The 23,024-nt window shown below is 55.2% G+C and overlaps 9 protein-coding genes across 9 annotated transcripts; 2 read left to right on the forward strand and 7 right to left on the reverse strand.

Annotated features, from left to right (window-relative positions):
* Positions 1 to 4,720: 4,720 nt before the first annotated feature.
* On the reverse strand, positions 4,721 to 5,577 carry B0T26DRAFT_702787 (uncharacterized protein). The gene has a single exon (XM_060441643.1). It carries the CDS (start codon positions 5,377 to 5,379, stop codon positions 4,816 to 4,818), a length of 564 nt encoding a protein of 187 aa, XP_060298391.1. The 5' UTR covers positions 5,380 to 5,577; the 3' UTR covers positions 4,721 to 4,815.
* A 1,311-nt stretch (positions 5,578 to 6,888) lies between these two features.
* Positions 6,889 to 8,706, reverse strand: B0T26DRAFT_642310 (uncharacterized protein; the record flags this gene model as incomplete). The annotated part of the gene is made up of 3 exons (XM_060437429.1): positions 6,889 to 7,659; positions 7,747 to 8,493; positions 8,554 to 8,706. 3 exons carry the CDS (start codon positions 8,704 to 8,706, stop codon positions 6,889 to 6,891), a joined length of 1,671 nt encoding a protein of 556 aa, XP_060298392.1.
* Positions 8,707 to 9,450: 744 nt separating this feature from the next.
* On the forward strand, positions 9,451 to 11,126 carry B0T26DRAFT_739694 (uncharacterized protein; the record flags this gene model as incomplete). The annotated part of the gene is made up of 3 exons (XM_060443745.1): positions 9,451 to 9,529; positions 9,791 to 10,688; positions 10,754 to 11,126. 3 exons carry the CDS (start codon positions 9,451 to 9,453, stop codon positions 11,124 to 11,126), a joined length of 1,350 nt encoding a protein of 449 aa, XP_060298393.1.
* Positions 11,127 to 11,344: 218 nt separating this feature from the next.
* Positions 11,345 to 12,181, reverse strand: B0T26DRAFT_739695 (YkoF-like protein; the record flags this gene model as incomplete). Its single annotated transcript, XM_060443746.1, has 4 exons — positions 11,345 to 11,414; positions 11,547 to 11,649; positions 11,744 to 11,849; positions 12,116 to 12,181. 4 exons carry the CDS (start codon positions 12,179 to 12,181, stop codon positions 11,345 to 11,347), a joined length of 345 nt encoding a protein of 114 aa, XP_060298394.1.
* A 344-nt stretch (positions 12,182 to 12,525) lies between these two features.
* Positions 12,526 to 14,734, reverse strand: B0T26DRAFT_702817 (uncharacterized protein). The gene is made up of 4 exons (XM_060441644.1): positions 14,176 to 14,734; positions 14,072 to 14,090; positions 13,879 to 13,983; positions 12,526 to 13,827 (listed from the first exon to the last, which is right to left on the reverse strand). Exons 1-4 carry the CDS (start codon positions 14,375 to 14,377, stop codon positions 12,876 to 12,878), a joined length of 1,278 nt encoding a protein of 425 aa, XP_060298395.1. The 5' UTR covers positions 14,378 to 14,734; the 3' UTR covers positions 12,526 to 12,875.
* Positions 14,735 to 14,835: 101 nt separating this feature from the next.
* On the forward strand, positions 14,836 to 16,302 carry B0T26DRAFT_220786 (uncharacterized protein). Its single transcript, XM_060433847.1, has 2 exons — positions 14,836 to 15,041; positions 15,108 to 16,302. Exons 1-2 carry the CDS (start codon positions 15,032 to 15,034, stop codon positions 16,193 to 16,195), a joined length of 1,098 nt encoding a protein of 365 aa, XP_060298396.1. The 5' UTR covers positions 14,836 to 15,031; the 3' UTR covers positions 16,196 to 16,302.
* A 107-nt stretch (positions 16,303 to 16,409) lies between these two features.
* On the reverse strand, positions 16,410 to 17,821 carry B0T26DRAFT_641188 (mitochondrial carrier domain-containing protein; the record flags this gene model as incomplete). Its single annotated transcript, XM_060437305.1, has 3 exons — positions 16,410 to 16,826; positions 16,911 to 17,408; positions 17,525 to 17,821. 3 exons carry the CDS (start codon positions 17,819 to 17,821, stop codon positions 16,410 to 16,412), a joined length of 1,212 nt encoding a protein of 403 aa, XP_060298397.1.
* A 680-nt stretch (positions 17,822 to 18,501) lies between these two features.
* Positions 18,502 to 20,928, reverse strand: B0T26DRAFT_220783 (uncharacterized protein). The gene has a single exon (XM_060433846.1). The coding sequence runs from the start codon at positions 20,639 to 20,641 to the stop codon at positions 18,956 to 18,958; it is 1,686 nt and encodes a 561-aa protein (XP_060298398.1). The 5' UTR covers positions 20,642 to 20,928; the 3' UTR covers positions 18,502 to 18,955.
* Positions 20,643 to 22,327, reverse strand: B0T26DRAFT_220774 (SCA7, zinc-binding domain-containing protein). Its single transcript, XM_060433845.1, has 3 exons — positions 22,158 to 22,327; positions 21,917 to 22,066; positions 20,643 to 21,834 (listed from the first exon to the last, which is right to left on the reverse strand). Exons 1-3 carry the CDS (start codon positions 22,171 to 22,173, stop codon positions 20,708 to 20,710), a joined length of 1,293 nt encoding a protein of 430 aa, XP_060298399.1. The 5' UTR covers positions 22,174 to 22,327; the 3' UTR covers positions 20,643 to 20,707.
* Between the last annotated feature and the right edge of the window lie 697 nt (positions 22,328 to 23,024).

Genomic DNA, 23,024 nt, shown 5'->3' on the forward strand with positions numbered 1-23,024 from the left:
GGGTCTGCAAGGCCGTCACGCCCGAGCCGCTGCCACCATCTTAGTAGGTGAGCCACCGAATCGGATCCCCGAGATATCAGACCCACATTGGGGGCGTTGCTCACCGACCCGGTTTCCCCCATGCGATATTACTTATAGAGTAATATGTCCAAGACAGAAGACGTGCTGGGTGTAGGTAGAGACAGCACGTAAGACAATAATTCGGTCATACCGGACTGCCCGGGACTTGTGCACCTAGCTGCTGATGTTGTGTTGTGGTGGTGTAGTCGTGCGTCGTATATGGCTTGCCTATAGACCCTGACCTCCCAACTTGGACATGTAGTAGGTGTCCAAGACAAGACAAAAGCCAAGCCAAGGTACCTTTCGATGCCGAAGGGGCGTAATGGGTTCCGCCCAAGCTCTCGCGTCGCGCGGTTAACCCTTGTCAAAGTCTCGGGTAGAGATCGGCGGTGAGAAATTTGCGGCTCCAGTCCAGCCAACCAGCCTCAGAAGCGGACGGAGAGGCTTTGATCTCTATTTTCTTGTTGCCCGGATGTGCATGGCAGCGCACAGCGTGCTCAGATGATCCGAGTAGACATGGGTTTGTAAGCTGGCGACTGATTCCACAGCGCTGGACCGCCGACAGAAATTAGAATGGGGACACAACTTCACAATAAGCAGTGGCAGTATTGTTACACAGACACGGTGTCCAAAGTTCCCTTTCCAAAAGTTGATGTTCTTTGGTTCTGGGGAAACACTCGACTTATTATTGCCTAGCAATATTACCTGATTCACACCCTTCGGAGATAGGAAGAGTCAACACAATTCCTGGCACCTCAGTTGAAGAGGAAAAACACATATGACGTGGGCCGGGGATCAATCTGCGAGCCAAACTGCGGATTAGTTTTCATCGGTTGATGGTTGGCTAGCTGGCGGTAGTGAGGCAGGCATGCTGACCGATGCGGGAGGCCGAATGTAGGTACTTACCCAAGCAGGCAGAGGAGACACGGTTGACGGCGGCAAAGAGGTGGGTGCCATCACCTTGCCTATCAAAGACCTACCTAGTATAAGGTAGGCAGCCGTGCGGGCCACGGGCTATTTTCCGCACTCAAAATGATGTGATTCTTGCCCTGGCAAACCTTGATTCCAAAGAATACGCTCTCGACGGGCTGTGGATCCACCACCCTTCCAGATGACATTGGAATCTTGAATGGAATCTTGCTGTACTCCAAGGCACGCAGTCGATAATCCCCACTGGGTTAATAGAGTGATGTTGCGTTACGGTGCGGTGCGCGATATCGAGGCGAAGGGCGGCTTTTGTTGTGCAGAGCGGCTCTCTCCATACCCGTACCCCCGTGCCCCTTAATACCCATTGCTACGCAGGCTCACTACCGAACGTAAATCCCGTAGCCGGCAGCATGAGCCATAAAGAATGCGTGCACACAGCTGCGAGACCAATGCGGCCAGCGTGCCGAAGTTAGATCGCACTGCTCTGACTGCTCGTCTACTATGTAGTAGAGGGGGGATGGTACAGGGGTAAAGAGGCCCACAACACAACAACCACAACCAGTACCAAGGCGAGCCTCGGAGAAAAAGTACAGAGTTCCATAGCCAGTGAGGTGAAAAGCAAAGAAAAGGCACTGCAATTTAGCTCTTGCCATTGGACTTCCGACTTGGTGGGAATGCGACAAATGCAGCGGTGAAAAGGCCCAAAACACCACGACCACAACACAACAACCAAGCAGTACCAAGGCGAGCCTCACAGAGCAAAAGTCAGAGTTCCATAGCCAGGGAGGCCAAAAGCAAAGGAAAGGCACTGCAATTCCTGCTGGCTACCTCGGCAATTCAGCTCTTGCCATTGGACTTTCACTTGGGGTGGGAATGCTAGAGATGCAGCGGTGGAAAGGCACTACAACACAACAACCATCAAGCAGTACCAAGGCGAGCCTCACAGAGCAAAAGTCAGAGTTCCATAGCCAGGGAGGCCAAAAGCAAAGGAAAGGCACTGCAATCCCTGCTGGCTACCTCGGCAATTCAGCTCTAGCCATTGGACTTCCGACTTGGGGTGGGCGCTACGTGCCAGCAACGGGCCGGCATAGAAGCTCCCCCCCGAACAACAAACAGGCTCGAGGTCTCGGCGCCGCCGAGGCTGTTGGAGCTGTGCTGCAGCAGTGCTGCGCTCGCCGAGGGACTCCCCTTGGCCTTGAGCCACATTGTACCTTGTTACCACCTCTCTTCCCTGCCTTCTGTGTTCGGTGCGCTGGAGGGGGTTGTCAAGGGGTTTGTCGGTGATGGCTTCGGTAGCTGGACGAAAGAGGCGGATAATTCAGCCCTTGCCATTGGACTTCCGACTTGGGGTGGGCGCTACATGCCGGCAACGGGCCGGCATAGAAGCTCCCCTCCGAACAACAGGCTCGAGAGCTCGGCGCCGCCGAGGCTGTTGGAGTTGTGTGCAGCAGTGTGGCGCTCGCGGAGGGACTCCCCTTGGCCTTGAGCCACATCATACCTTGTTATCACCTCTCTTCCTTGCCTTCTGTATGTTCGGTACGCTGGAGGGGGTTTCGAGGGGTTTCGAGGGGTTGTCGAGGGGTTGTCGAGGGGTTTGTCGGTGACAGCTTCGGTAGCTGGATGAAATAGGCGGATCGCTTCTCTTTGGCGGCCTTGTTGTTGAGGATTTGAAGGAATCCCTACTAGTTGAGCTCTTCTTCTTCGACCTGGCATTCCTAAAGACGGAAGTCGTTAGGGTAGGCGTCCTCAATGGAGCCGAGGGCATTCTAGAGGGATTACAGGGTCGCTTAGCGATATGGGGAGGAATGAGGCCGCCTTACGACGGCCTACAAACCACTCCTGGCATTCTTTCGTCGTAGTAGCTGTGAGGCGGAAAATCGGTAGTTTTGCGCTGCCCAGGCGTTGAACTTGACCATGTGGGCCGGTAATTTTACGCTGTCTGGGCGTTGAACTTGACCATGTGGGCCTGTAAAAATCGGTAATTTCCAGGGTCCCAACGGCAAACTCCGTACTATGAAAAACTGTACTTTCAGGGCCAGAATTGCCGATTTAAGAGCCAGGAAGTGCGGTGCCTTTCCTTTGCCTTTGACCTCCCTGCTATGGAACTCTATACTTTTCCGTGAGGCTGGTTGTTGTGTTGTGTTGTGGTGCCTTTTCGCCGCTGTATCTCCAGCTTTCCCACCCCAAGTCGGAAGTCCAATGGCAAGAGCTGAGTTGCCGAGGTAGCCAGCAGGGATTGCAGTGCTTTTTCTTTACTTTTGGCCTCCCTGGCTATGGGACTCTGTACTCTTGCTCTGAGGCTCGCCTTGGTACTGCTTGGTGGTTGTTGTGTTGTGGTGCCTTTTCACCGCTGCATCTCTAGCATTCCCACCCCAAGTGAAAGCCCAATGGCAAGAGCTAAATTGCAGTGCCTTTTCTTTGCTTTTCACCTCACTAGCCATGGAACTCTGGACTTTTGCTCCGAGGCTCGCCTTGATACTGGTTGTAGTTATTATGTTGTGGGCCTCTTTACCGCTATACCACCCACCCAGCTAATTAGTCGCTCAATCCCTATATCGTACCGGCACCCTGGTTGTACGCCCTGATCTGGTCATTCTTACAGGTGGAATATCGTTATCTATAGCGTCATCCTCATCGTCTTCTTCATCCACCTCTTCTTCTTACGGCTCTACGGGAGCCTCGCCACCCAGTAGTATGGTAGCCAAAGTTATGAACCGTTTACTCGGGCTCGGAATTTTCCTCCTTTTCTTTAGCTTCCAAACTAACTCGGCCTGAAGCCCGTTAACTGCTCGGGCGGCCTTTCTGAACTTCATTCTTGTGCCTGGACTAGCCCCCTTGCTCATATCCATTATCTGGCGGCCTGATTCGGGGGTATCAGGGACTTCAGGGAGGGCCGGGGGTTTCGGGATCTTTTTTCTGTCTAGTCAGACGATCTTAAAAGTTAATCAAGCACTCGACCGGCACGTAGAAGACGACTGGTCACGGTCGTACTAGTATATGTATATTTATTAACTCTAACGTATGCTAATCTACTCTCTTACTCGGGGCCACCGTTCACAAGAGAACCAAGACGACGTAGATCTTGGTGGTAGTAGCAAATACTTCAATGAGAACTTGAAGGACCGAATTGGGGACAGGTTCTATGTGAACAAAGCTATTGGCGGGGCTCAGCCGTTACATGCTACCCACGCCGAGTGCGGCTTGCGGCATATATCCCCCGTGTCTCCCCGTAGCGGGCCGGGAGGGTAGAATGGTACAGTCTTCGCGTAGAAGGAGATCGTGCTGGCCGATATCTGGAGGAGGCGGACCCTATTTACCCCATCCCATTCCACCCGCCTCTTGCTCTGACGAAGCCAGTTCCTCTTCCTCGGTAAGAAACATGGCAAAAAGCCTGGCTTCTCGTACGGCCTTATCGTAGGCCGCGTCCTGAAACGATCTGGCCCACCGCCCCGCCGCGTCCCTGGTCAGGACTTCGGCTTCCACGGCCGCTTCAAGGAGGACCTCCCAATCGCCGGCTAAGGGTTCCTCGTGGCGGGCAGGGCCCAGCCCGTCCTCGGGCGGCTCGCCACTAAAGATATCCTTGAGCGCGCCGGTGGTCATCAGACCCGCAATGATCTTCTGGACGGCGTAGCGAATCTCCAGAAATCGGATACTAGGCAGCGGGCACCTGACTGGATCGGCTGTAGATAGCTCGTAGACGTCGCCATGCTCGAGGCGCGGGAACACGCGCCCGTCGTCGCTCCCACGCCGGAAGTCCACGATGGTGCCGGATCCGTGATGGTCCCAGTCACCTTTGATAAGGCCATTAAACTTGTCTGGATCCTTGAGCTACACCACCTGTAAGTAGATCCTGTGCTCGGGGTCTATCGGGTGCTCGACGGGACGGACCGCGAATCTATGCCGATCCCAGAATTTATGGACGCCCGGGTTGAGGGGGAGGATGTTCCGTACCTCCTGGCCTTTAATATCGAGCTTATAGGTACTCTTAAGAGGCCAAAACATACGTAGCATCTCCCAGAAATAGAGGGCATTCATCCCCGAGGCCCTCACGTCTATAATATGTGCTCCGTCGACCAGTGTAGCGCCAGAGAGAACACAGCTTCCGTCGTACCACTTTGACACTTTGGCCTGGGCGATCTTGTCTGCGTTGGAACGACCGGCCCTGTCTCCGGTGTCTCCGGTGGGAAGATCCTCGACCGTCGGCGTAGTGTGTCCAGACGTGTCCAACCTCTTGCGTTTCAAGGCCTTCTTCTCGTCCCTCGCCGCCTCATTCGTCCAAGTATCGAGTATATACTGGATTTGGGGTTTATATAACTTATATACGAGCTTGAGATAGTCCGCAAAGGCCGACGAGCCGCCTACCTTCTCCACCTCGCCCTTCATAGCCGACATGTTCAATAGACGAACGTTTGATGTCGGGTCGTTGAGCACAGCCAATAAACAATAGGCCAGCTTTGCCTGCGTTGCCTTTGCCACCTTGGCAGCGCTGGTGGGGGCGTACTCGGATCGGATGCTAGAAAACTCATCTCGGACGTACTGGGCGAAGTGCTGCTTGAGTTCCTCGTCCGTCTCGGGAAGCTGGGACGCTTGCGACGACGACGACGACTGCGATTCCAAGCTATCTGCCAGTGACCCCGAGCGCTGCGAATCCGGCAGGTCTGGTGTCGGAGCCTGGGTAGAAGCTGCAGCATTCGAGGGCTCGGCACTGCCGGGCGACGATGGCAGCACGGGCACCCACTCGAGGGATTTGGTGCCGACGTACTCGACTCTGATGGGCCGGGGCGAACTCGTAGCTATTCTTTCGGAAGCGCTGACACGGGTTGGAGTGCCGGTGCAGGAAGAAGCAGAGGCGAACGACCGTCGTGAAATCTCAAAGGCGGTATAAAACCATTAAAGGTTGGGCTTCGTTCACCTCTGCTTCTTCTTGCACCGGTACTTTAACCCCACTACGGCTATCAGGAGGCGAGGAGAGACGCCACCGTCGTGCAATCTCAGAGGCGGTAGAAAACCATCAAAGGGTTAGGCTTCGGGCGTCGCGGTGGAAGTGGCGTCTCTCCTGATAGCCAGTATGTACCGTACACCACCAACCTGATAAGGAGCCAAGGAGCTTCCGTGAGACAGAAACAACTGAGTCACTAGCATTCTGACCCGCTGTTAGTGACGTTTAATCAATAGCTGTAAAAACTGTCATCTTTACTATTGCTGTCTAACAGATAAATCTAAATGGTGCTGGGTTCAGTTTGTTCGAGGTAGATGGTCGGTAATCTTCCGAAAACCGCCAAACGCGCCCGTCTCTTGGCACTCGATGCTCGAAAAGGAAAGAGCCGGACGCGACGAAAATGCAACAGCCCACCACATTGCTTGGACTCGCATGAGGTGCAGCCCGCATAGGCCGTCGAGGTTCTCGTCCGACCCCAAGTAATAATAATAATCAAGACGCCTGCATATGATTCCAGCCCAATGGCAGGGAAGGAAACTCACCAGCCACCCCAGAAACGTGAACCTGTGATGTGAATGGCAACTTGCCGGGTACCAAGTACCAGGTAAAATAAATCCAGGCCAGGCTAGGGCGACAGAAATAATTGCGATCCAAAGCAACACCCCCCACCCCTCTCTTTCCGCTGTTTCTTGCCCCATATTTCGTGGCATCATGTTTCGTGGTATCGTTTCTAAATATATGTTTACACACCACACGAGGGGGTGATTTCTCCTGGGGCCAAGGAAGTCTTGGGATCTTGGCTACCAATGCCGCGTCTTCCCGGCCAGTTTTTGTTTATGAATTATAGTCCCCGCCGTGTCTTCCCCGCCAGTTGCCCATGAATTATTGTCCCCGTCCTCGAATTAGGCGTCCCCAGTCCCTTTCCCCCATCCCCCTCACCTTCTCCCTCGTTACCCTCTCCCTCACTTAGCCACATCGGCCATCTGCGTGATTTGGGACTTGCGGGGCGACCGCCGCAGATGGTCCGCCGCACCCGCCTCAGCCGCCCTGACCTCGATGATGCTCTCGCTGAAGGCGGCCACGCTCCCGAGGTCGTCCAGACTCTCGTCGGCCGCCTCTAGCCTACTCCTGTCCCTGTCGGTGCCCATCAACTGGTCCTGCGTGATCCAGCCGGCCTCGGCGGCGAACCGCACCACGTCGGCGGCGCTGGGGAACGAGAGGATGTGGCGTGGCGCCTCGGGGTCGAGGTGGTCCAGTAACTGCTTGGTCTCGCGCCTGAACCGCGCCAGCTCCCGCTTGTCCCCCTTGAAGTGCCGCGCCAGGTACTGGTAGATGTAGGCCAGCCACAGCACGTTGGTGTACGGGTGGTGGCCCTCCCAGCTGAGCGGCCGGCCGTCGACGCCCGCCGCGTACGCCGTGTGGTGCTGGTTGGGGGCCAGGTGCACACGGTCCCCCTTCAGCAAAAAGGACCGCATCTGTCTGTACACCTTGCACTGCGGCGCGTGCGTGCTCGTGAAGATTCCCAGGTCCTTTTCCAGGTCGTAAGCCACTGATGACGACTCGGCGGCCTGCCCGGGGCCGCAGTCTGGGTCCTGGGCGCGTGACAGGCCGTAGTCCAGGATGGTGATTTCGAGCCCCGAGCAGCCGAACTGGCACTGGCCGCCGTCGTCCGTTTTGGCCTTGCGAGGTCTGGCTTGCCGGATGCACAGGTTCCCTTCATGCAAGTCGCGGTGCTGGTGAGAAGTTGCCTAGTCAGCCTCTGCCCACAAACTCATTGGAAGATGACTTTGGGGTCAAGTATAGATTTCCTGACAACTCACCTCTAACTTGATTAGATCCTCCGCCCTCGCTAGCGCAATAGCCGTGTGTAGAAAAATGTCCCACAACTGGCTGGCCGACTCTAGCTCAAAGTCTTCAAGCGCCACGCCGGCGTCCCCAAGCTCGACGACCAAAAACCGCGTGTCGTCCAGGTACCGGCTTGGCGACGGGTAGAACTGGAGGCGGTCTGGGTCTTTTCTCTTGAGCTTGCGGTGGAAGACCTGGTGCGTCTCGAGCAGCGCCTTGGGGGCCTTCCCCCTCACCACAAACCGCTCCTTGTAGACGACGAAGCCGGGGACGTCGGCGAGCCACTCCGAGATCCTCAGCTCGCCGCGCAGGTCGTCCTCGGAGTGCGGCTCCTCGTCCACCAGGCCCGACCTCTCCTGCGTCTTGGTCTGTGGCTTGATGGGCGACTCGAGCCGCACGGCCTTGATGATGCTCGTCCCCCTCTCGTTGGTGATCCTGTACACCTCGGCGTACGATGCCTCGGCGATCTTCTCGATCCGGTCGCCAAAGGGGCAGACGTCGGCCCACGTTAGTATCTGCAGCGCTTGAGATTCGTCGTTTTCCTCCTCCTCCTCCTCTTTCTCTTCCACTCCGTCCTCTTCGTCGATATGTTGGCTATTTGTCTCTGGCGGCTGCAACTCATATGACGCTAGGTAAGCTTCATCATGCACTTGGCGTACCGGTTGCTGTGGTGGCGAAGCGACTTCGTCTGGTGGGTCTCGGTCTCTTTCAACGGGCGACTTCTCTTCAAGAGTGACGAAGAGAAGTTTTTCTGCTATTTCCGCCATCGCCCCTTCTGTCACATCTGGCATATTTTCCAATGCCGGTTGTGGTTGTGGCTCCCGGGGCAGGTCCATTTTTTTGGTTGGACTCTTTGGCAGCTCGGCAAAGAGTCGCTCTGCCCTGGTCTTCTTGACGGGCTTTCCATATTTACGGACCATCGTTGTGGTCGGCATCTTTTGTTTTTTTGTTAGTCTTATGCGATTTGATACGCCTGCAAGCTAATGCTTTGAAAGGAAGACTTTATTTGTTCGTAAAGGTCTCAACTGAGGTTGAGATCCTTGCCTCTGATTCGCTCGTGATGTTTCGGCTGGTTGTTGGGGGCAACCGTTACTGAGCTTTGGTACAAAGTACTCTGTACCCCAGCTTATCCCAAGTTGCAAAGCTCAAGAATTTCCAAACTATTCCACCTTGCTCAAAACTGACAATATTGAAAATATATAGAGCTCAAATATCATCAGGAAATGATACCAACGCTAATACAACTGATAGGACTGTTGCACGACTTGGGCGATACCCCAGTATTGCCCAGGCAAAGGTACTTGGTACCTTCAATATGGATAGGCCCCGGCATGATCAAGCCTCCAAGGTATAGGGCATCTGTTGCCGTAACTTGGGCATATTCAATGATACTAACTTCACTAACTTTCGCAGATTTCAAACTTTGACTGTTTGCAATCTTGGATCGCCGTGCTCTACTTACGTGTACCGCACTGCTTTGCTGGGAAGGACCCGTGAACCCGGCTGCGTTGATGAATCCACAGCATTTAATCAAATGTGGGACACCCTGCCCTCTGCAGAGCACGGACGTTTGACGTGATGCTCCAATTTCGATTTTCCTTTTGCAGACAAGAAACAGCTTCGCAGCCTTTGTCCTCTTTCTGGTTCCGCCACGCACCCTCGCACGCACCCGCGACATCATGGCGAACGTGCTCAACAACCTCTGGGGAGGCGGCAAGCCCGCGCCGAGCCCGGCGACCGTCCAGGCTGCAGACTCTGGTAAGCAGCCTCCCATTCCGTGCGCGCGCGCGCGCGCATCCTTCCCCCCAAAGAAACGACAAAGGCAGTGGGAATGAGACGGTTGAGACTAGACGACTCCACTCTTTGCTCGTCATGACAGCGAAGCAACAGTCGGTTCTCGAGGAAGAGCTCCCTGAGCCATTTGCACATTACGCACTGCGTCTTCGAACTGCCCTTTGCCTGCTGTCCGGCATGTTTGCGTGACGTCTAGCTGCTGACCGAATTGGCCTCATGTCGCAGACTTTGGCGACTTCGCAAAAGGGGCTGATCCGACGCCGATAGACGTGTCGCCTGTCACGCATACCCTCGCTGGATTGGGGCCCGCGCAGACGCTCCGGCCCTACACCAAGTGGTACAATGTTCACGAGCGCCACTCGCTGGACGAGTTCAAGGTTGAGGGCCTCATTCTGGCCGCCATTACCGTGGTACTGCTCGTCCATGTCATCGGCGCGCGCCTGAACCGCACCAAGGCCAATAAGTGGATCCGCGCCCACTCGCCGGTGCTGGTCGACGAGTTTGCCTCGGTCGGCTTCGCTGGCGTGTCGCCCCTGTCTGCCGACAAGGCGGGCGACGAGTTGTTGCAGGCGCTTACCGACGACAACACCCAGCTGGGTGATGCCGCCCTTCGAGAGAAGAGCCTCTTCGAGTTCGCCACGTATGCGACTGGTCGGGCCAACGTTGCCTTTCTGGACGTCAAGCTCACGCTGCTCAAGAGGTACAACCCGGTCATGACCCTTATCGAGCAGGGCCTGGGCTTCTTCTTCGATACCTTTGAGCAACCACAGGATGTTGTCGAGGCGATCCTCTACCCATTTGATGGCAAGGAGGCACTTACGGTCCCCGGCATTCCTGGTGCTGCCGAGCTGCGCGCCAAGGAGAACAAGAGCAGCTTCGATAATTTCGTCTGGGGCCTCGTCCACAAGGAGTCAATGAAGAAGGTCCGCGACGAGCGTTATGATGTCTCCCTAACATTCACCAAGGACAACTCCAAACTCCCCACCTGGTTGACCGTCATGAGCGAGAGCGCCGAGATTACCGATCTCATGCTTACTCCCGAGCTGGTCAAGGCTGCCGAGGCCGCTGGTGACCTCTTTGAGTATCTCATCGTCTCGGACCAGCCGCTTGTGAAGCCCAAGACGTGAGTTCAATTCACACCTCGTCCTATCCCAGGTTGCCAGAGTTAACCAAAAATATATGCAACAGCATCGACGAGACGGCCCCGCGCAAGCGCCTGTTCCTTAAGTACCGCCTCCCGTCCAATAACAACTACGAGTTTCTTGTTCCCCTTTTCCGGGCCTTCATCCGCATCTCGGATCTGCTCGCCAAGTCTGCCCACTTCCGACCCGAGGTCGTGCGCAAGGTCAAGAGCATTCGCGAGGACGCCGTCCGTCAAATCCAAAAGGCAGGCGAGGAAGAGAAGGCCGAGGAGCGTCTCCAGGAGCGCGAGAAGGCCAAGAAGGCCAAGCGTGACGCTGAACTAAACGCTCTCGACGCCAAGGCCCAGAAGCGTTATCTCGAGAAGGAGCGGGAGAAGGAAGTGCGCAAGTCGATGAAAAAGCAGACGACCAGGGCTTAGACCATAAGAGTCCCTGCCTCGGTATTCAGCGGCTGAAGTTGGTTAACTTGATTCATATCTATATAATTTGTGCTTTGTACTGTACAAAAGTAGGTAGGAGTGTCTCATGGCGGATGGAGTGTTTAGCTTGCCGTTTGTGGCAGCCTTTAAAAGCGCATCGGGCGGTTTGCTGCAGCGTGTGTATACACTGGAATAATCGATGACCACTACCACCTCTACTATTCATCGCGTGCAAGGATCTCCTCGACTCGCTTCACCTTTTGCTCTGCTGTCTGGGTCTTGTCGGTTCTGAATAGGGGGGGATTTAGTAAAGCACAACAACCACCCACGTCGTAGTTCCATTTTACACAAGATTAGATGTCGTTTCGTCGTCGACGTAAACAAATGAACTGGAGAAAGCAGTAACGTGATATGACGTACCGAGTGCCCACGCGCATCGAGGTCTGCACCCTCTGCACGCCGCCTTGGTGGACTATAGCGTGAGCTTGCCCGACAACTCGCATCACATCGTCCCAGCTCCCTTCTGCAGACCTGGAGTCAGTAATACATACATATGTACATATACTTCCGCTTGGTACGGACGGGACGGGCATGAAAGGTGAGGGGGGGAAACAAACCGACTGTCGTCCCCGCAGAGTGCATCGTGTGTTTCAGCCCACTAGCCCGCAGCAGCTTCTGCACCTGGGCAACCTCGCTAGCGACGGAGACGTTGCCGGTTCCGACCTTTTTATCAGGAGGGACGGAGTAAAGTGTCGGTCAGTGACGGTATATTCGTGCTGCTGCTTGGCACGGGGATGGGATGGGTTGTTGAGGGAGGTTAGGTGAGTGAGGTGGGCGCAGTGATGTTTTCTGATACATATCTAGAGATAGAAAGGGTGCGTGCGTGCATGCACGCATGCATGGTTTCTCGTCATGGCATCTATCCATCCCTGGCCTGATCTGATATGGCCCGGCTGGGAAATTCAAGGCATGGCAGTGGAGGAACTCACGGGCACGAGGCAAAAGTCGACGTAGCACGCCGCCGGTGTCAGGATGCTTGCATAGTCGGAGCTCATCGTGCTGGTTTGAGGATGACGAAGGGTGCGGGAGGTGAGTGTTGCGAGTCTGGCGGGGTTGGCTGCTGGGATATCTATGTAGGTGGCGAGGTGTGGAGTGGATTGTATTGCAGCAATGTGGTGTATGCGAGTCTTTGCAAGCTATTATGCGTAAAGTGAGGCAGAGATTTATAGTTCGAGGTTTTTACGTATCGAAGCATTCGAGACTTTAAGTTTGTGAAGAAGTTGTCCTAGATGAGCAAGGGTCGATGGCGGGCTGACCTAATGTATGGATTGTACTGCACATAAAAGAGGGGAGGGGTTATCCGTCGCTCATACTATGGTATACCCAAACCCCTCCTTTACAACAACTATGATAAGAAACATTGTACAGTATTGAAACCCATTAATAATTCTCGTAGTCTGTAGCAGACATACACTCCTATTAGTTATCTGTGTGAATATTAACTAATTAGGTGGTTTGGGCCCGAAAATGTACAGTATGTTCAAACCATAAGCACACGATAAAACAGGTTTGAAAGAGGAAACCCCTTTTTTATCCCGAGATCGTTCAAGGCCAATACAGCAGAGGCTAAGGCTTCTACCAAACAGCAAACTACAAAAATATATACAAGAGTCTCTATAGGTATGATATAATGTTTTTTTCCCACGTTGACGCATGCGGTCAACCATATGTCCTTTATCCGACAGCCCATTAGTTCTGGTTAATCTCGCTCCCGTCCACTCTGCTCTTGTATTTCTTGGCAGGGACCTGGTCTTCAACCTTCCAGATGTCAGCAGAGCCGAGCGTCGGGTCCGCGTCTGGGTAGTCTCCGAGCGATTTTCGGACCTTCAGCACTGCTTCGCGCATGCGCCGGGCAACTTCAATACGTATCTCCTGTGCTTCCTTGCTGTGCTTCAGATCGTCTGGGAGTTCACCGAGCATCATTATCCGTTGTTGTATTGTCGCTGGCGAAGTGGTTGCCGCCGACGCCGGTGTGGTGTCTTGCTTGGCCCATAACCCTACAAACAAAGACCCATTGCTCTTCACATCGTTACGGGCTGTAGCGGTAGCGGTAGTGGCGGCAGCAGCGGCAGCAGCGGCAGCCTCGTTGGACCGGCGCACTAGGCCCTCCCACTGCCGCCGCAGGTCGCCAAATGTAGCCTCGTAGTCTAGCACCTCGCCAAAGGCCACGCGGATGCGCTTGCCGAAGCGTGGCAGGAAGCGAGGGAAGCCGCGGTCCTCGGGCATCAGATTCTGCGTGCCGTCGATAAACATGGGCAGGACGTCTGGGGCAGGCTCAGCCTCGAGGATCAGCCGCGCCACGCCCCATTTGAAGTATCGTAGGTCACGAGCCTGGTGTTGGTGCACTAGCCCCTCGGGGAACACGTGCACCCAGCTGTGCCGGTTACGGGTGTAGACCGAGGGCGCAGGGATGGAGTCACTGCCATTGGTGGTGTAGGTGAGGGCGCCGACAGTGAAGGGGTCGGGAATGTCATGGTGTTCGAGGGGCGGCGATGATGAAGAGGACGCAGAGGAAAAAGGCTGGCTGGAGAGGAGCCGGATGGCTTGGGCTAATGATGGCTGGAAGAGACCGCCATGAGCAGAATGCTTCAGCCGATGGCAGGGCAGCACTTGGCCGTATGTGAAAAAGTTCGCAAAAAACCTGAGCAGACAGATAAATATTTGCTCGGCGAGGGAAGGGGTCACGACGCACTTGTTACTGAAGCAAATGTCGTGAGCTCCTAGCGTCCACCTCAGGTTGGATGGATTGAAAGAGTGGTTCAGGGGTAGCACGCCCCAAATGAGCGGATCATCGACACTGAGAAAACAAAAAGATTGGTATGAGCCCAGGTCGCAAGGTTTCGGCCTGCATTGTGAGTGTGTTGCTGCTATTCAGGGGCACTCACACGCTAACATGGTTGGAGACTACGAGTAACGACAAGTCAGCACGGCACACACTCCTTCATCTCACGCCAGCCTCAGCATCAAGCAAAGGGTAGGTCGTTCGCACCAGTGAGAAGTCCGCGCTGTCGCGTTTCAGGGTCCTGACGGTTATTCAATATATCGAGGAACCGTGAGAACCCTGTGGTCTCGACCGAGTTGAGCCCGTACAGCAAGGAGCGCGATATGACGCCTGTCATGCCCATAACCATAGCCGACGACATGCGCCACGGGAGACTCGGGCTCTGGGGAGCCGGCGCGTGAGACGCCATGGCGTGGCCGAGGATATCCGAGATGAAATGTGCAATTCCGACGTCTTGCTCTAGTGTTCTAAGTGAGGGAGCAAACAACCTGGTACTTGAAGTCGATCGGAGAATTTGAAGTGAGTGAAAATGGACATCAAATTTTCACATGCCGCCCTCGGCTCGTTCCCCGACCGGGTTTAGCGGAATGAGCCAGGAAATGACTGGCCAAACGCGTAGGTATAATGTCAGATTCAGTGAGAGGTCTTCTACGATAGGTCGACGTGGAATGAGTGAATGAAGGACGCGCGAACCGACCAAAGGGACTGGATTAGGGTTAGGTGGAAGATGGATGAATGGCGAATCGACACTCTGTTCCTAGGTTAGCCCATTGTCCGTGCAGCCAATTTTTTGCAAGCCTGCTTGGGAGCCTAAAGTACAAGGGGGGCGTGGGGCGCAGGGGTTTGGTCCCTAGTAAACTCGCACCACAGCGACACTAGCGCGCCCACCCCCAGGATGTTCTGGCATGAACGGGGGAAGGACAGTGGACACTGCTTTTGCGGCTCTTCAAGATCAGCAACCTCAGATCGAAAGCCAGTCCATCCACATTTCATAACTAAATACTCCTACTTCCGAGCCGAATACACATCGCAGAAGCGCTGAAAGTCGAAGGATAAAGACAAGATGGCGCACAGTAAGTCCCCTCTCCCTCGTCCTGTTGAACGCTTTTGGAGAGATTCTGAGACGTCTGACGACACAGGCAAAAGAAACACGAGTCGGCCCATCTTCACATCATATGAGCGCGACATGGCCAAGGCGGCATGGGGTGCCTCCTCAGCACGCCTCTCGCGCGAGTCCTTCCTTCCGTTTTCGTCCTGCTGCCTCTGCCTGGAACCCTCGATAGACCCAGTCTCGTGCTCCCACGGCGACATATTCTGCCGCGAATGCGCCCTCAGCAACGTCCTCGCCCAAAAGAAGGAGATCAGACGGACCGAGAAGTCGAGGGAGCACGAAGCGCGCGAAGATCTCGAGGAGAAGAAGAGGCGAGACCTTGAGGCGCAGGAACGCTCCGTCCGCGAGTTCGAGCGGACCCAGGCCGGTCTCGAGATAAAAAATGCCAAACCCAAAAGAGAGCCCCCCACGGCGGACAGCGGAGGGGTGCAGCTTAGAGAGCAGGACGGCGCAACTAAGAGGGGAGAAAAGCGCAAATTCTCAATGGACGAGGACGAGCTGGCGCGTATTGTCGTCGAAGAACGAGCGAAGGCAAGGAAAGCCATCGACGACGAGAAGGCAGCCAAGCCAACACTGCCGTCCTTCTGGTCGCCGTCTGTTACGCCGTCCTCCAACACAAACAACGTCTTGCACGAGGTGAAGAAGAAAGTGAAGAGCCAACCGACATGTCCGGCGTCGCAGGAGGACGACCCGCACTACTACTCTCTGCATACCCTGGTGACCGTCCACTTCACAGAAGAGACTGACTCGGCGACCAAAGCCACCCAGAGGATATGTCCGTCGTGCAAGAAGGCGCTTTCCAACTCGTCCAAGGCCGTGCTCGCCAAGCCGTGCGGGCACGTCCTGTGCAAGAACTGCGTCGACAAGTTCATGAAGCCGTCTGGACACCACGACCCTCACGCCGATCCGGGCTCGGATCCCAGTGTAATTCGCTGCTATGTATGTGATGCTGACCTTACAGAGAGAAAAGAGCCACCAGCCCGAAAAGAGAAGGACGGCAAGGGTGAAAAGGAGAGAATAAGGCCGGGCTTGGTCGAGCTGCACCACGAAGGGACCGGGTTCTCGGCCAGCGGCGCGAACAAAGTCAAGAAGAACGGCGTTGCGTTTCAGTGCTAGTCTAGAGCCCCAGGCTCAACCTTTAACGAGCAGAGAAAAGATTCTCCTGAGAGGGTGAATCCAGTCCGTGCAGACACATTGTCGAGGCCAAGCTGTTTGCGATCAATCAATATAGACACTAAGGCAAAGCTGACACTATAAAGTTACAGAAGAACATGCTGGTCGCTCTGTATTAAGTATTTGGGTATCCGCAATTGGGACTCTAATTAAATATTTAATTTCTCTGGCTAGAGCTCATTATGCCTGCTGCAAATCTCTGCCCCGAGCTAAACGCGTTCTGGACGTACCGGACCCCGCTGCGCCCGCGCCGCCCGGCCGCAGTTTGCGACGGAGCCCGGAGGTATTCCTCGCGGAGCTCGCGGGTCCTCTGGAGGATGTGGGATCTGATCTGCGGGTACTGCTGGAGGGCGACGAGGATGGCAAAGTACAGCCGCACGATAAACCTGTGGATGATGTCCTTTGAGAGCATGGTCGTGCCGTGGCTGAAGAAGCCCTTCAGAAGCTCGCCCCCGATGCCGTCGTAGAGGGCCCGCACGCCCTCCGCCCTTGCTATCCGCAGAACCGTCGCAAAGATGGTGTTGCCCGCGATGCCCCGGATCCGTGACACGAGCGCGCTTGCTGCCGAAACATGCTCGTCAGAGGCAGCGGCCTCCTTTTTCTCCTGCTGCTGCTGCTGCTGCTGTTTTGTTTTCTTCTTGTCCGCCGACGCCGACACCTGCACCCTCGCCTTGGCGATCTGGAACGGGTACGTTAGCGACGTGGCCACCACCTTGCTCACGGCCGCCAGGAAGAAGGTCGTCCGCGCCCCCGGGTCGTCCCAGTGGTGCCGCGGCACCAGCGTACGCTTCAGGAACTGCTGCAGGAAGAACGTGGTGCTCGGGTTCAGCGTCAGCACTAGGCTCGCCGAGTATCCCGCCCACAGCCCCAGTAGTCCCTTTTCCCGGTGCATGTCGGCCACGATCTCGCCAAACGTCAGGTCTCGAGCGCGGTGCTGTGGCTGTTGCTGTTGTTGTCTTTCCCTGCCCTGGCTGCTGAGACTGTTGCTGCTGCGTGCCCCCATGAGGCTCGCCGTCTGCCGGCGCGTGACGACGTTGCTCACGGGGGTCGTGAAGGCCTTGCAGCAGGCGCCTGCGACGGCGCCTACAGCGAGCTCTTCGAGGGGGCTGAGGTGCGGCGCGTGGTTTCGTGCGTGCAGACGACGGCTCCGGAACCACTGGTGACGACATGGAGAATCAGCTACATTGCTTGCTGCCAAAACGGTGATTCCCTACCCTTCCTTCACTCTCCATCTCCTCCTCATATATACATTTATCTGAGAGGGTGGCATACCGTGTAAAACAGGAAGAACAGAAACGAGTCGGCGGCGGATTTGGCGAGGTCAGCGCCGAGGCCGGCGAAGAAGGAGGCTAACCCGCCCTCGCCGGCGTAGATCGAGGCGAAAGCGTCGGCCACGCCGGCGTACCCGTCGCCCGGCCCAATCGACCCGTCGGCGCGCAAATGCCGCTGCACCTTGAGTCGCGTGTTGACCAGGTCCAGCGGGTACGTGGCCAGTGTCGAGATGACGGTGCCGCCGGCGCCAGAGGCCGCATGCCCGATAGACGGGAGGAGTTTGGACCCGCGGGGCATATCTCTCTCTCTCTTTATGGCGAGATGCAGTGAATTGATCACTTTGGTGCGACGTCGAGATGGGAGCGAAATATAAATAGATATTGAAATAACTGTGTTATTTTTGAATTCAAGGAAGAAGGAGACGAATATGCAATGCCGAGGTATACGATCATGGAGACCGTCGGTGATCGACCATCGTCCCCAAGCGGGAGGGATGAAATGGAGGAGGTTCAACGACGTCATCCCGCACGCCACGCCCCAATTACCCCAGAAAATCCCAGGGTCCCCACACTGTAGCCCATTCAGGTACCCCGGGCAGCTGGCCCCGATCAGATTGAAGGGGTTTGTATTCAACCCAAACACGCAATGGGGCCACGGTTGACTTATTAAGAGACGGAAATTTTCATCCTACAAGTTGAACGACGCGGCTTTATTCCAATTATTTTCCATCTGCGCCTCCCTTCAACCCTCTTCCTGCTTAGCCCGCATCCCAAACTCCAACAATACAGGCATGACCACAAGCGGCATACGCACAAGAAACAGCCCGAATATTGAAGATGGCCTTTAACAATTCGCTTCTGTGATAGAAAACAAGTTTGTAGATGGGTAGGATACCTACGCTAGAATTGATTTATACTTTGTCCTAGTAGGGAACGAAGTTAAAACAATAAACAAGAAAACAAAGAAACCGCCGCCCCAACTCATGTCTTGCTTCCGTCGCAGGATAATAGTGTCATTATCCGAAACCACCAAACTCCTTTCCTCCCAAGCTGTTTTGCTACCTATGCGTGATAGAGTTCTCAATGCCAACCCCCAATCAATTCTCCGGGCCAAGAACGCCAGCCACGAAAGCCAAGGGCGCTGAAAAAAGACAAGATAGGAAGAAGAAAACCTGACTATAAAACCATAGAATCAAATACAAAGAAGGAAAAACAAGGACTTGAACAAACTAGCCTGGCCCATGCCGCATTCAAACATAATATACGACGCAACAAAACGCAACAAAACGCAATAGGCAGGCTGACCGGTTTCGATAGACTTCTGCATCAGTCATATATAGAAAATCGGAGGATAACCCAATTCTCCAAGCTTCAACCTAGCCACTACCGAATCGCTATTCAATTTCGGCCACTGACAACACCCCGGCAATCCCTACTGCCGCTGAGGCCTGATGCTCTGGTTGTAGCCGCCCGGGTAGCCACCCTGTCTGTGGACGCCCTGATACGGGGCAACCTGGTTGTGGGCACCCTGGGGGTGCGTGCCCTGGAGGTAGGTACCCGGGTGATATTGACCCTGGTGGTATGGGTCCTGGTGGTAGATATTCTGGTGCTGTGCCTGTGGAACGGACGGCGGAGATCCAGACGATACTGTCTGAGGCGAGTTAGCAAAGGCATAATGTTGCAGCACGCTCACGCCTCGGTGCGTCAACGGCATGCCTCCCGCCGCTTGTCGTCGGTATTGAGGAGCTGCCTGTTGCCGCGCCACGGAACCGGAACGGTGTGCTTGGGCTGCTCTATCGAATCTAGGACGACCGTGGAAATTGGGAAAAGAGTGGTGCTGAGCATGAGATTGAATGGCACTCGCCGCTTCAGCCCGCCGCAAAGATTGTTGAATTTCCGCCTCGGAAGTAATTCCACGTGGCAGTTCCGGGGGCAAAGAGGTATTTTGCACACCACCTGTTGTTACCATCATGGGAGTGAAGGCAGGCACGGATGGTACATGACTTGGCGCTGCTATGTGATCCCAAGTTGGATGAAGGCCTGGAACTGGCATCGGACGAGTCTGTTGCAGCGCAGAATACGATGGCGACACTTGTCTACGATTTTGGATGAAGGGCTGTGCATGCCGCGGAGCCCGGCGATAAGACCGTACTGGGCTTGACTCAAATGGACGTGGCGGAGAACTAGAAGGGCGACGTGGGAGTCCTGCTACACCCGTAACGGCTGGGAATGTGGCAGGCGGGACTGGGCGAGGTTCTTGAGGTGGAGAAAGACGACGACGGGGTAGTTCTATTTTACCTGCTGGCGATTGTCCTGAAATCGACGAGTGATTGCTCTTCCGAAAAGACCGGGAGCGGGAACGCCACGGTGGCGTCACTGCGCGTTTGCTTTGCACTACCAACGCGCCAAACCCAGTGAGAGACTGTTCGAGCTTAGGATTTGAAGATTGAAAGCGTCCTTGATGAGGAGAAACCGAATCCGTCGATGACTTCGGCCACGGGCTTGCTCCAAGTTCTGGGCCTAGAGTTGGGCAATTGTCCTTTGGCGGGGATGAGCAGGGAGGCTGCTGAGACCCCAGACTTTTCGGCCCTATCTCGACCAACTTCGATTCCAGTGTAGAACCCTGATGCTGTTGTGGTGAAGGGCTCCATACACTATCATTTACAATCAGTTTGGGACTTTCTTGCGATTCGGGCACCGGAGGCGGAGGAAGATTTTCCGCGGAGGACTGCTGTGGTTGCTGAGCAGCTTGTCGCGGAGCATACTCTTTAAGGCGCGAATGTGGGCTCTTTTCCGGAGGGCGTTCCACAACTCGTCTCACAGGCTGGTGCGAAGGAGATCCCGGAGGCTGCTCCTGCCCCGAAAGCGGACTAGGATGCTGCCCCACAGAGCGTACGGGCTGTCTGATAGACTCCTCCGAAACTGGTCGCGGCGTATGCAGCGGCATCGAGAGCGGACTAGCGATCGGGGGACACTGGGAGCCGAGGACCGGGGTTGGGCACGGCGTAGTAGTCTCGATCGGTGCTTCTGCTTGCGCATTCAACTGTGTCTCTGAACTCGGGTTTGGCGTGGGGGCGCTTAAGGTCGCAGGAGGAGAAGGAGGCCGAGAGAATTCCATCTCAGGCTCTTGTGGCGGGGACTTGCGGTACCTAGGCGGCGACGACTCGTCGGGATTCCGAGCATTCTAAGCTCGGCTGGACACAGACGGCCGTCGTTGGGGTGGTCCTGAAAGACTGAAGCTAGAAGATCTCCGCGAGAAATTGCCCATCACGGCTGTATCAGGTTCGCCTTGGGCATCATCATTATCATACAAGTTGTTCGCCTGGTTGGCCGGATGGTTCTCTGGGAGCCGCTGGGCGCCGAAGCCCACAACCTTGAATATGTTGACACGGCCACCGTTAGTTGCCGCTTGCAGCTGTTCATGTAGTCGCGCAAGCTGGTATTGCCGTTTTATGGGCGCAAATACAGGCTGCGGCACAACCGGTTGGGGATTCCAGTGCGCCAAAGCGCTCATGACAGCGGCGGTCTCTTCATCGCTGTCTACCGAGACGGCGTTCTGGTCTTCTTCCTCCGTCTGCACCGTATTTGCGTCGATGGCAGCCTTCTGCTGCTTAGCCTGGTTTTTCTTCTGATACGCAGTCAAGAGCATGTCGTAGGGCAGCGACCGGCCTGGGACGGAACGCTTAGCAAGCATGCTATGGCTTTTGCACGTAAGCGACCGCGCGCATAATAGCCCGTTCGGCAGCGGCACGCCGCACTGGCGCTCGACGTCCACGGGGCCCTTCGGCTTAGCGACCTTTGGCTTAGGCTCGTCTTTTTTCTTCTTGGTCTTGGACCCCTTATCAATGTCGGTTTCGGCCTTCCGTTTTTTACCGCCAACGGCCACGTCGGTCTTCTTGCCCGTAGCTTTGCCCGTGGTCTTGCCCGCGTTGGGGCCTTTCCTATCGGCTATATCTTCGGCATCGCTATCGTCGTCATCTCGGCGGTCGGGTTCCTCACCGCCACCGGCTTTCCGGGCCTCCTCTTCGCGAGCGGCCTCTTTGGCGCGCTCACGGGCCTCGCGGGCCTCTTTCTTGCGCTGCGCCTTTTCCTTCTTGATCCTCAGACAGGCGCCAATGTGCTCGTGGGCAGCCGAGATGAGGACGCTTTTCTTGCAGTGCTTGCATTGGTAGATCTCGGGACCATCCTCGAGGGGGCGGCCAGTGATAAAGGTAGCGCGGCGGGCCTCGTCGAGCTGGTTGACAATTGGGCTTGGGGAGACGGCGGTTATGGCACCATCCTTATCCTTATCCTTGTTCTTCTTCTTGTCGTCTGATCGAAGCACACGGGTTAGCTTGGGTGCGAAGCAAGTCGGAGGCGGGGACGGTGAGGGGCGATGGGGGTTTGAACGAGCCTTCAACGACAGCGGCTTCCTTCCAATTGCCAGCTTTGACGAGTGTCAAGGCAGACTTCTTGAGTTTTATCGCTCCGCCGCGAGAACCGGGTGTCTTGGCTAGCGAGTTCTTGGTAGAAGCGACCTTGATGGTGGTCGACTCTTCATCTGCTGCGAAATCCCAAGTTAGCTTGGCCGATGCAGGCCCTGGAAGGATTCGCGATCACGATCAGACAATGCGCGTCTTGGGGGGCGCCCCTACCTTTGCGCGATTCCATCGTGGCCACGGCAACAACCACGTCCACTATCAAAACGAGCGCTCATGCGGAAAGATGACTGAGCCGGCTAGTCGGGAATGCGGAAATTATGCTGATATGTTTGGCGGCCAGCTTCGTTCAAAAGCGACGCAGTTACTCCGGAGTTAGGCTAGTTGTCACCCGTTGGAGAGTGAAAGGTGGAGAGCATTTAAGGTTATCGATAAGGATGTGCAAAACCCACCTCCAAGGTACCTACGTACCTTTTCTGGGGAACACAGTCCCTTGCACACATCAGCCCACACGCTCCGTGAGCAAAGTGAGATCCATTACAGACCTACCTAGACTTGTTTAACAAAAATACATTTATCCGTCTACTCTAGGAGCGACTTCCATATGTTTGATTTAACACCAAAGTAAGATGATAAAATGATTTGTATCTATCACCACGCACGTACCAAACTGCCATCCATGTCCAGGGCCAAAGATCCCTTACACGGTTGAGAGATCCATTCTCTCACGAGCAACAACAGCCTTAGCTCTCGGGTATATTCCATTCTCTATCTCTGTAGAATGCCGATAAACACGGAACGTATTATTGCCTTTTCTCGCCATGCCCTCTGCCCCCTTTCTCCTCGTGGGACCCTCGCTGACCCTTCGCCGGGCTCAAATCAGACCGCTGATTGACTTCTCTCTCATCACCATCTACAACTTCGTAGATCACCAACGTCCCACCTAAAGAAAAACAGAAAGAAAAAATACAACAACTTAAAATGCAAGACACCGCTAACCCGATCCCAAGTTCACCCACCAAAAAAGAGACCAGTCTACGGAGTACGGAGTACATAACGCCATTCAGAAACGGTGTGGAGTAG

This window comes from Lasiosphaeria miniovina (genome assembly GCF_030549165.1).
Source record: "Lasiosphaeria miniovina strain SMH2392-1A chromosome Unknown B0T26scaffold_3, whole genome shotgun sequence".
NCBI lineage: Eukaryota > Fungi > Ascomycota > Sordariomycetes > Sordariales > Lasiosphaeriaceae > Lasiosphaeria > Lasiosphaeria miniovina.